The sequence below is a fragment of the Poecilia reticulata genome, chromosome 9 (assembly GCF_904066995.2).
Source record: "Poecilia reticulata chromosome 9, P_reticulata-male-v2, whole genome shotgun sequence".
NCBI classification, from domain to species: domain Eukaryota; kingdom Metazoa; phylum Chordata; class Actinopteri; order Cyprinodontiformes; family Poeciliidae; genus Poecilia; species Poecilia reticulata.
Window position 1 is genome coordinate 32,173,147 of NC_088838.1, and position 12,065 is coordinate 32,185,211.

At 40.0% G+C, this 12,065-nt stretch overlaps 1 protein-coding gene across 1 annotated transcript in view; it reads left to right on the forward strand.

Moving 5' to 3' along the window:
- The window catches only part of LOC103470718 (STAM-binding protein-like A), a 385,599-nt gene that overhangs the window by 372,948 nt on the left and 586 nt on the right, over nt 1–12,065 (forward strand). The window contains exons 5-8 of the mRNA XM_008419350.2: nt 9,533–9,657; nt 10,550–10,687; nt 11,200–11,312; nt 11,397–11,496. Coding sequence (XP_008417572.3) covers nt 9,533–9,657; nt 10,550–10,687; nt 11,200–11,312; nt 11,397–11,496 — 476 coding nt within the window. The remainder of the gene's footprint in view (nt 1–9,532; nt 9,658–10,549; nt 10,688–11,199; nt 11,313–11,396; nt 11,497–12,065) is intronic.

The following is a 12,065-nucleotide window of genomic DNA, read 5'->3' on the forward strand; positions in this document are numbered from 1 at the left end:
ACTTGCTTCGCAAGTCAGTACTGCTCTCCTTATGCATTGCTATGGCATGCCCCTAATAATAATAAAGAGGCGTTCTATTAGGTGTAGAACAATAGGTGCCTGCCATGCAATGCATGGAGGCAGTACTGACTTGCTTCGCAAGTCAGTACTGCTCTCCTTATGCATTGCTATGGCATGCCCCTAACTAGAAAATTCCTGCAGAAATTTTAAAGGGGCATGCCAAAGTGTGCCCGTCGGCTTTGACGCAGCGTTATGATGTTAAAAATTAGCATTAAGCAATCATGCTTAAGAAAGCTTCAGTGTGGTCAATAACCTGCGGGGAGTCAGAAGCATGTTTTCTTAAGCTGTACTCGTACGGTAGTATGAGCATTTTTGCTCATTTTAGTATGTTGCATAAGCTAAAATGAGCCAAAATGCTAACAATAGCATGAATGCTATTGGAGCATCAGTAGCATGTTGTCTGTCATTACTTGCGTCACACATGGCAGACCAATCCTTGCTCCGACCAAGCTTCCAACCAACAAAAAAACCTGACCTGTGTAACAGGTCACAAACACGAAAAAAGTCTTTTTAAATCCTGAAATTATTCAAATAAATTCTTCATAAACCCAATATATTACCCGGATAACAGTTTATATATTAACCTGATAACAGTTTATGACGGAGTATTTCCTTGCAAACGGCTACGTTTTTAGCCTTAGCTCTCTGCTAAAAGGAAAAGTACAACACGATGAAAATGTAAGAAAATAAAAACAAAACTCACCAAAACCGATGTAACTTAGTTCTCATTAAATCCCAGTCAGTTTTCGACCAGGTAATTTATGTTTTCTCAACTATATTAAGCGTTTCCGTTCATCACCGCTCTTTTCCTACGAATCCTCTTCTGCTCTCTGTCAGGTTTGTGATCTGTAGCATCACCCAGGCGCCGCGTCTGTGCCGCTGGTTCCTTAAAGGAGCAGCGACGTTATTTTCTGTCCACAGACTTTTAATCAACTATTTATTCTTATTTATGTCAGATTTTAACATGGGGGGACATATGTGTAATGGTTATAGTCTTGAATCAGTAGTATAATGCTGAAAACACAAGAAGTTGTAAATACCAGTAAACCCTACAGTGCAGTCCTGGGTAGCTGCAGTTCCAGACACTGTGTTCTTCTGTTGCTATGGTAATTAATCCCCTGCAGCTGTGAGAGCCAAAGAGCGGGAAAATGCTCTTCAGACACAGTTTCTATACTTGGGAGACACCAGGCGTCAGTCTGAAGGACCCTGACAAAAAGCATAAGCCCTAGCAAATTTTTGTAAACATTGTACATGAGCAGGCATGTGTATCTATGTTATGACCAACTTTCAGATCAATAGGGCGATATTTATGCCTGTGAGGGGGATTTAAAAAGGGTTTTTGAGTCAGCCATAAACAGTCCTGTGTGTGTGTTTCATAGAGAAAGATTACTGATTCTGTGAGACACAAAATCTCAAATTTTTTTGTTTTTATTAATTTATGTAATCATTTTAACTCCAATCCCCAATAAAAGTAATAGCTCCCTTCTCGGGTACGAGCCGCACGTTTTGATACCACTTTTGTGGGTGGGCACGCAGCGGTACGAGCCGCATTAACGGTGACGGAAGAATAAACCTATAACTAGAAAATTCCTGCAGAAATTTTAAAGGGGCATGCCAAAGTGTGCCCGTCGGCTTTGAGCCAGCGTTATGTTAAAAATTTGCGTTAATGCTAAAGAAAGCTGCAACGTAGTCAATAACCTGTGGAGAGGCAGAAGCATGTTGACTAAGCTGTACTTGTACCATTCATTATGTTAAAATTAATGCATAAGCTAAAATTAGCCAGTATGCTAATGTTAGCCTAAATGCTGGCAGTAGCATGTGGAGCAACAGGACCATGTTGTTTTAATTTTACTGCTCCATTCAGTATACATGTGTAATAAATGAGAAAATTAGCTAATAGCTAACTTTAGGTAAAAGTGCTAGTACACTAGTCAACGGAAGTGAAATGCTAATGTTTGTGCTAATGTTAATGAACTGCCTTGCTGCGCAAGGCAGTTCACTATCCTGAGAAATAAATAACATAAAAAAAGCTTATATTATTGCACCGCCTACGGCGGTGCACTAACACGAGAGGAATATGCAGACTTTTATTTTGAAACTTTCAGTTAGCGTCTTTTTAACTACCACACCGATTCATTGTGTTACGGTAGTTTGTTTAAACCAGTCACATAAAGCACAAAAGAGGAAATACCTGATGTGAAAAATGCCAAGTCTTTTATTTTGAAACTTTCAGTAAACTTCATTTTAACTACCACACCAATTCATTGTGTTACAGTAGTTTGTTTAAACCAGTCACATAAAGGCCAAAAGAGTAATGACCTGATGTGAAAAATGTCAAGGCTTTTATTTTGAAACTTTCAGTAAGCTTTATTTACAATAGCTTTACAATAGCTTTTTTATTTACAGTGGATTACACACTAATCCAATGTGTAACTGTGGTTTGGTTAATCCAGCTATATAATGCCCCATACAGCAAGCAGATCTAAACACCAGCTCATCCCTATGTGCTATTTGAGAGTTCCGCCATGTTGTAGTTCTGACCTTCAGTCATTGTAGTTCTAAAGAGCAGCTCAACTATCGTGTGAGTGAGACACAAAGGGATAAACAGATTCTAACGGTTTGAAGCAGTTAGTTTATCTGAACAAAGCAGTCCAAACATCTCCATCCTATTCAGGATCTATTAGAGTGATCCGAAAACCGTGTGAAGCATATAGTCAAGGGGGCTCAAATGCTAATGTTTGTGCTAATGTTAATGAACTGCCTTGCTGCGCAAGGCAGTTCACTATCCTGAGAAATAAATAACATAAAAAAGGCTAATATTATTGCACCGCCTTCGGCGGTGCACTAACACTAGAGGAATAGGCAGACTTTTAATTTGAAACTTTCAGTAAGCTTCATTTTAATGACCACGCTAATTCAATGTGCAACTCTGGTTTGTTTAAACCAGTCCCATAAAGCCCAAAAGACCAATAACCTGATGTGAAAAATGTCAGGGCTTTTATTTTGAAATTTTCAGTAAGCTTCATTTTAAATAGACACACTAATCAATGTGTAACAGTGGTTTGGTTAATCCACCAATATAATGCCCAAAACAGCAAGTAGCTCTACATTCCAGCTCAGCCCTCCTCTGTAATAACTGAATGATCCGCCATGTTGTAGTTCTGACCTTCTGCTCTGCCCTCTGTATTAAGGTGTTTCACCATGTTTAGAACTACAGAGACCTTGTAGGCCAAACCAGCAGTTGCCATAGCGATCAAGCCTCTGCCAACTGCTGTGTGTGTGTGAGAGACACTTCATGTAACTTTGAGAACACCCAGTCACTTTTAATGAAAAAAGCAGTCTGAACGACACCTTCCAGTTCAGGAACCGTTAGACCGATCCAAAAACCGTTTGAAGCGTATGAGAGGGCTACTTGTCGTCTCTGATAGTCCTGTGATTCATATCTGTAGGTCATTCACAATAATTGCACTGATGAGAGAAAAATGGTGTGTGGTGAGCTCAGTAATTTTCAAAAACCTATATTAAACACTGAGGAGGAGCGTCAGTTGGTCATGTCCCATCACTTTGCTCTGAAGCACCTGGACAGAAAACCGTAAGCCCTAGAAAAATTTTTAAAACATTTTACCGGAGCAGACATGCGGTGCTATTTCCTGACCAACTTTCATACCAATAGCACAAGTTTTGCGGCCATGAGAGCGATTTCAAAATTGTTTTTGGGTCAAAATTCCACTCTGTTTCTCACTCTAAAAAAGCGGCAGTTGGTGTCAGTTACACTCTGCGCTTCGGCAGTTGGAAATTTCGCTCGTTTTTCGCTTTTTACGTCGCCATCGTAACTCCGATCCCCAATAAGAATAATAGCTCACTTGCCGGGATTGAGCCGCACGTTTTGATACCACTTTTGTGGGTCGGCATGCAGCGGTACGAGCCGCATTAACGGTAACGGAAGAATAATAAATTATTTTTATAATAATAAAGAGACATTCTATTGGGTGTAGAACAATAGGTGCCTGCCATGCAATGCATGGAGGCAGTACTGACTTGCTTCGCAAGTCAGTACTGCTCTCCTTATGCATTGCTATGGCATGCCCCTAACTAGAAAATTCCTGCAGAAATTTTAAAGGGGCATGCCAAAGTGTGCCCGTCGGCTTTGAGCCAGTGTTTTTATACTAAAAATTAGCATTAATGCTAAAGAAAGCTGCAACGTAGTCAATAACCTGTGGAGAGGCAGAAGCATGTAGAATAATCTGTACTTGTACCATTCATTATGTTAAAATTGATGCATATGCTAAAATTAGCCAATATGCTAATGTTAGCTCAAATGCTGGCAGTAGGATGTGGAGCAACACGACCATGTTGTTTTAATTTTACTACTCTATTCAGTATACTAAACATTTCTAATTAATGAGAAAATTAGGTAAAAGCTAACTTTAGGTAAAAGTGCTAGTGCACTAGTCATAGACAGTGAAATGCTAACTTTTGTACAAATGCTAATGACCTGCCTTGCTGAGCATCACCGCTCTTTTCCTACGAATCCTCTTCTGCTCTCTGTCAGGTTTGTGATCTGTAGCATCGCAGGCGCTGCGTCTGTGCCGCTGGTTCCTTAAAGGAGCAGCGACGTTATTTTCTGTCCATAGACTTTTAATCAGCTATTTATTCTTATTTATGTCAGATTTTAACATGGGGGACATATGTGTAATGGTTATAGTCTTGAATCAGTAGTATAATGCTGAAAACACAAGCAGTTGTAAATACCAGTAAACCCTACAGTGCAGTCCTGGGGAGCTGCAGTTCCAGACACTCTGTTCTTCTGTTGCTATGGTAATTAATCCCCTGCAGCTGTGAGAGCCAAAGAGCGGGAAAATCCTCTTCAGACACAGTTTCTATACTTGGGAGACACCAGGCGTCAGTCTGAAGGACCCTGACAAAAAGCATAAGCCCTAGCAAATTTTTGTAAACATTGTACATGAGCAGGCATGTGTATCTATGTTATGACCAACTTTCAGACCAATAGGGCGATATTTATGCCTGTGAGGGGGATTTAAAAAGGGTTTTTGAGTCAGCCATAAACAGTCCTGTGTGTGTGTTTCATAGAGAAAGATTACTGATTCTGTGAGACACAAAATCTCAAATTTTTTCGTTTTTATTAATTTATGTAATCATTTTAACTCCAATCCCCAATAAAAGTAATAGCTCACTTGCCGGGATTGAGCCGCACGTTTTGATACCACTTTTGTGGGTCAGCATGCAGCGGTACGAGCCGCATTAACGGTAACGGAAGAATAATAAATTATATTTATAATAACTAGAAAATTCCTGCAGAAATTTTAAAGGGGCATGCCAAAGTGTGCCCGTCGGCTTTGACGCAGCGTTATGATGTTAAAAATTAGCATTAAGCAATCATGCTTAAGAAAGCTTCAGTGTGGTCAATAACCTGCGGGGAGTCAGAAGCATGTTTTCTTAAGCTGTACTCGTACGGTAGTATGAGCATTTTTGCTCATTTTAGTATGTTGCATAAGCTAAAATGAGCCAAAATGCTAACAATAGCATGAATGCTATTGGAGCATCAGTAGCATGTTGTCTGTCATTACTTGCGTCACACATGGCAGACCAATCCTTGCTCCGACCAAGCTTCCAACCAACAAAAAAACCTGACCTGTGTAACAGGTCACAAACACGAAAAAAGTCTTTTTAAATCCTGAAATTATTCAAATAAATTCTTCATAAACCCAATATATTACCCGGATAACAGTTTATATATTAACCTGATAACAGTTTATGACGGAGTATTTCCTTGCAAACGGCTACGTTTTTAGCCTTAGCTCTCTGCTAAAAGGAAAAGTACAACACGATGAAAATGTAAGAAAATAAAAACAAAACTCACCAAAACCGATGTAACTTAGTTCTCATTAAATCCCAGTCAGTTTTCGACCAGGTAATTTATGTTTTCTCAACTATATTAAGCGTTTCCGTTCATCACCGCTCTTTTCCTACGAATCCTCTTCTGCTCTCTGTCAGGTTTGTGATCTGTAGCATCACCCAGGCGCCGCGTCTGTGCCGCTGGTTCCTTAAAGGAGCAGCGACGTTATTTTCTGTCCACAGACTTTTAATCAACTATTTATTCTTATTTATGTCAGATTTTAACATTTACATATGTGTAATGGTTATAGTCTTGAATCAGTAGTATAATGCTGAAAACACAAGAAGTTGTAAATACCAGTAAACCCTACAGTGCAGTCCTGGGTAGCTGCAGTTCCAGACACTGTGTTCTTCTGTTGCTATGGTAATTAATCCCCTGCAGCTGTGAGAGCCAAAGAGCGGGAAAATGCTCTTCAGACACAGTTTCTATACTTGGGAGACACCAGGCGTCAGTCTGAAGGACCCTGACAAAAAGCATAAGCCCTAGCAAATTTTTGTAAACATTGTACATGAGCAGGCATGTGTATCTATGTTATGACCAACTTTCAGATCAATAGGGCGATATTTATGCCTGTGAGGGGGATTTAAAAAGGGTTTTTGAGTCAGCCATAAACAGTCCTGTGTGTGTGTTTCATAGAGAAAGATTACTGATTCTGTGAGACACAAAATCTCAAATTTTTTCGTTTTTATTAATTTATGTAATCATTTTAACTCCAATCCCCAATAAAAGTAATAGCTCCCTTCTCGGGTACGAGCCGCACGTTTTGATACCACTTTTGTGGGTGGGTACGCAGCGGTACGAGCCGCATTAACGGTGACGGAAGAATAAATATATAATAATAATAATAAAGAGGCGTTCTATTGGGTGTAGAACAATAGGTGCCTGCCATGCAATGCATGGAGGCAGTACTGACTTGCTTCGCAAGTCAGTACTGCTCTCCTTATGCATTGCTATGGCATGCCCCTAATAAAGAGACATTCTATTGGGTGTAGAACAATAGGTGCCTGCCATGCAATGCATGGAGGCAGTACTGACTTGCTTCGCAAGTCAGTACTGCTCTCCTTATGCATTGCTATGGCATGCCCCTAATAATAATAACTAGAAAATTCCTGCAGAAATTTTAAAGGGGCATGCCAAAGTGTGCCCGTCGGCTTTGAGCCAGTGTTTTTATACTAAAAATTAGCATTAATGCTAAAGAAAGCTGCAACGTAGTCAATAACCTGTGGAGAGGCAGAAGCATGTAGAATAATCTGTACTTGTACCATTCATTATGTTAAAATTGATGCATATGCTAAAATTAGCCAATATGCTAATGTTAGCTCAAATGCTGGCAGTAGGATGTGGAGCAACACGACCATGTTGTTTTAATTTTACTACTCTATTCAGTATACTAAACATTTCTAATTAATGAGAAAATTAGGTAAAAGCTAACTTTAGGTAAAAGTGCTAGTGCACTAGTCATAGACAGTGAAATGCTAACTTTTGTACAAATGCTAATGACCTGCCTTGCTGAGCATCACCGCTCTTTTCCTACGAATCCTCTTCCGCTCTCTGTCAGGTTTGTGATCTGTAGCATCGCAGGCGCTGCGTCTGTGCCGCTGGTTCCTTAAAGGAGCAGCGACGTTATTTTCTGTCCATAGACTTTTAATCAGCTATTTATTCTTATTTATGTCAGATTTTAACATGGGGGGACATATGTGTAATGGTTATAGTCTTGAATCAGTAGTATAATGCTGAAAACACAAGCAGTTGTAAATACCAGAAAACCCTACAGTGCAGTCCTGGGGAGCTGCAGTTCCAGACACTCTGTTCTTCTGTTGCTATGGTAATTAATCCCCTGCAGCTGTGAGAGCCAAAGAGCGGGAAAATCCTCTTCAGACACAGTTTCTATACTTGGGAGACACCAGGCGTCAGTCTGAAGGACCCTGACAAAAAGCATAAGCCCTAGCAAATTTTTGTAAACATTGTACATGAGCAGGCATGTGTATCTATGTTATGACCAACTTTCAGACCAATAGGGCGATATTTATGCCTGTGAGGGGGATTTAAAAAGGGTTTTTGAGTCAGCCATAAACAGTCCTGTGTGTGTGTTTCATAGAGAAAGATTACTGATTCTGTGAGACACAAAATCTCAAATTTTTTAGTTTTTATTAATTTATGTAATCATTTTAACTCCAATCCCCAATAAAAGTAATAGCTCCCTTCTCGGGTACGAGCCGCACGTTTTGATACCACTTTTGTGGGTGGGCACACAGCGGTACGAGCCGCATTAACGGTGACGGAAGAATAAATATATAATAATAATAATAAAGAGGCGTTCTATTGGGTGTAGAACAATAGGTGCCTGCCATGCAATGCATGGAGGCAGTACTGACTTGCTTCGCAAGTCAGTACTGCTCTCCTTATGCATTGCTATGGCATGCCCCTAATAAAGAGGCGTTCTATTGGGTGTAGAACAATAGGTGCCTGCCATGCAATGCATGGAGGCAGTACTGACTTGCTTCGCAAGTCAGTACTGCTCTCCTTATGCATTGCTATGGCATGCCCCTAATAAAGAGGCGTTCTATTGGGTGTAGAACAATAGGTGCCTGCCATGCAATGCATGGAGGCAGTACTGACTTGCTTCGCAAGTCAGTACTGCTCTCCTTATGCATTGCTATGGCATGCCCCTAATAATAAAGAGACATTCTATTGGGTGTAGAACAATAGGTGCCTGCCATGCAATGCATGGAGGCAGTACTGACTTGCTTCGCAAGTCAGTACTGCTCTCCTTATGCATTGCTATGGCATGCCCCTAATTAATTATAAAGTCTCTGTAAAACAAAATTGTCCTTCAAAAAAAGGATAGTTGAAACCAAAGCAGCAGAAACTGAAATTGTTTTTGGTAAAAAGAAAAAAAACCCCAATAATTTATATATAATAAAATATATATAAATCCTTTATTTTATCATGCGATTAAGTCATTTATTGCGACAGATCTAGCGAGAATTATTGATCAGTTTTATGTTTTAAATATCTGAAATACTACCAGTCTGATGGCGTGACCTTTCCTGTTTTATCCAGTGTTAATCTGCTGCTGCACCAGTTACGCCACAAGTCGTTGCTAGGCAACCAAAGTTGGGTTACCTAGCTTGTTACCCAGCAGGTTGTTGCTAGGAAACCAGAGATTCCACCAACTCACTCTGGATCAGAGTTCAGTGAATATTCTATCTATTATCTACTGATATTGATCACATGTCTATTGCGATATATATTGTTATTGATTTATTGTCAAGCCTTAAGTTCGGGTGTCTGTGACTCTGTGCCTGATCCGTCAGGGCAGATGAAGCTGTTGGTGTCTTAAAATGTCCTGTACAGCGTTGTCAATAAATTTGTAATTTATGTAGGCTATGTGTTTTACAAAAAAGAAATGTTTTCAGTCAATTCAGCGCTGCTTTTCTGTATCGGATCGGTATTGGCCGATGCTAAACCTCAGCTATTGGTATTAGAGATGTATAAAATGAGCAGGCTTTTTCCATTCAGCTGCTGTTTTCCTCGTCTGTGTGGTTTTTGCAGGTACGATGGTGGATGCCCTGCGGCAGCTGGCCGTTCCTGCTGAGCTGTGCCGCAGCTTCCTGAGGCTGGCCGAGGCCAACACCAGCCGCGCTGTGGAAACCTGCGGCATCCTGTGTGGAAAACTGGTAAGTCTTTCTCTAACACAGCAGCTCACTCAATTTGTTTTATTACATTTCTCAATAAAATGTGCACATCTTTAAAAGTTTACAGTGCTTAGCAAAAGTATTTATTGCCGTTAAAAAATCTGTTGTAAGGCCAAATCTGCTGGTATGTCCTCTAGAGAGACAGAGTACGAAGTATCGATTCAGAGAGGCTCAAAACAAATACACCGAATAGTGGAATGATTAATCATGATTAATCGATTATTAAAATAACAGCCAACTAATTTAGTAATCGACTAATTGTTAACTGAAGTATTTTCAGTCATTTGCTGAAAAAAAATAGCCAGAGGAGCAATTAAGACAAAACTGTAAAAAAAAAAAAAAAAAATGCATTTAAGATAAAAAAATCTTTTAAAAACATACATTTGTAAAGGACTGAATATTCTGTTAAGAAATATTTGCGCCACGAATCCTGATGTATTTATTAGATGTTGCCAGTTGCTATGACAACAGCTATGTGTGTAGCGTAGCCGACACAAAGAGCGAGAAAAAAGAAGAATATGAGCGGTTCTGAGTTGTTCTTCAACGATTTTTCTGCGTTATTTTTCCCTTTGCTGTGGCGCTCTGCACTAAATTAATAACCCCAACGTCTCCAGGATTCATTTTATTAACGAATTGTTCCACCGCGGCTATGGATGGAAAGTAAAAGAAGAGCCTTTTTGCTAAATTTCTGATGTAAACGATAACATGCAAGGGGTCTACCCATCCCACGCTTTTCAGATTTTGTTATTTTATTCTTCCTCTTCACAGTTATGTGTAGGATTTGACTGCATAAAATCCTAAGTTTATAATCCATTAAAGTTCCTGGTCATTTATCATGACTCAGCATCCTCTGACTGGTTTGTGTTCGCTCCAGACCAGAAATGCGTTCACTGTGACCCACGTCATCGTGCCGAAGCAGTGCGGCGGGCCGGACTACTGTGACACTGAGAACGAGGAGGAGCTGTTCCTGATCCAGGACCAGCACGACCTCATCACCCTGGGATGGATCCATGTGAGTGACAGGAAGCTGCTGACATCACTTCCTGCTCTGCTCAGGCAGACGCAGCTCATCCAACCATCAACCAATCCATCCAACCGATGCGTCTGATATGTCCTACTGTCTGTTGATTCTTCCTTTTTTCTTACCTCCTTGCCTCTTTCGTTCTTTCCTTTCATTCATTTCGTCTTTCCTTCTTGTTTTCTTAAGTTCTCTCTCTCCCTCCCTCAAAAATAGATCGACTTTCTGTTTTTCCTTTGATTATTGAACAGTTTCCATCTCTGTTCTGTCAATTTGTTTACCAGTTTCATTCCTACAAACATTATTTATGTAAAAAAAACAAAAAGTCTCATTCCAAATTACGAATCAAACATTTTTGGTGTCTTTGATCGCACCTCGAAAAGTTTGGGACGCATCAAAGTTAGTTTTATGAATCAGAGAAAATCTACATTTATTATTGAGCGATAAATGCCTTTAAATGTTGTTAATGTTAAACGTTGCAGTAATATTAGTTTTCGTTTTCGCAGACTCACCCGACGCAGACCGCCTTCCTGTCCAGCGTCGACCTCCACACACACTGCTCCTACCAGATCATGCTCCCCGAGGCCATCGCCATCGTCTGCTCGCCTAAATTCAACGAGTGAGTCGGGGGGAAAACCCGGGAGTTTTCCGGCCATTTCCACTGTGGTTGTTTCAAACCTTTTCCGATTGTTTTCCTGGTCAGAATCGGCTACTTCCGGCTAACCGATCGAGGAACGGATGAGATCTCTTCGTGTAAACAGAAGGGCTTCCATCCTCACAGCAAAGATCCTCCTCTCTTCACAGTGAGTATAAAAATGTAAACTTTAATTTAATATATTTATTTCCATCCAGATGCAACCTCCATTTGAATTTTTATGACAGTCTGAACGGCCCAGTTTCAATCTTTTCACCCCCACAAAACATCCAATTTGTGCTACTTCTATATGTGGAACTGAGTTGCATCCCATAGTTTTCAAACTGTCTGTAGTTTGAACGATCATGTCGCATTTTATCCGACTTTTATGTCGTTAATGTGAGACAAGCGTCATAATTCTGCACCAGAAGAAGCCAGGCGCGGTAAATCTGGACGCTATTCCTTAAAATCGGGAAAGAAGAGCTGGTTCAGATTGTTTCACTTATAACAAGGCAAAAATGCCTTGTTACAAGTGAAATAATATGCCAATAATCTGCAAAAGTAGCACTTTTTCATCGATATTAAGAAATTATTTACAAAAAACAAGCTCCTAATTTTTGCAGAAATGTTTCTTGTTAGTTAGTTTTGTCTTATTTCAAGCGTATTAAGATGTTTGTATTAGAAATCAGACCAAAAATACTAGATCAGATCTTGTGTTTTTGCAGTGCAATAGAGGCA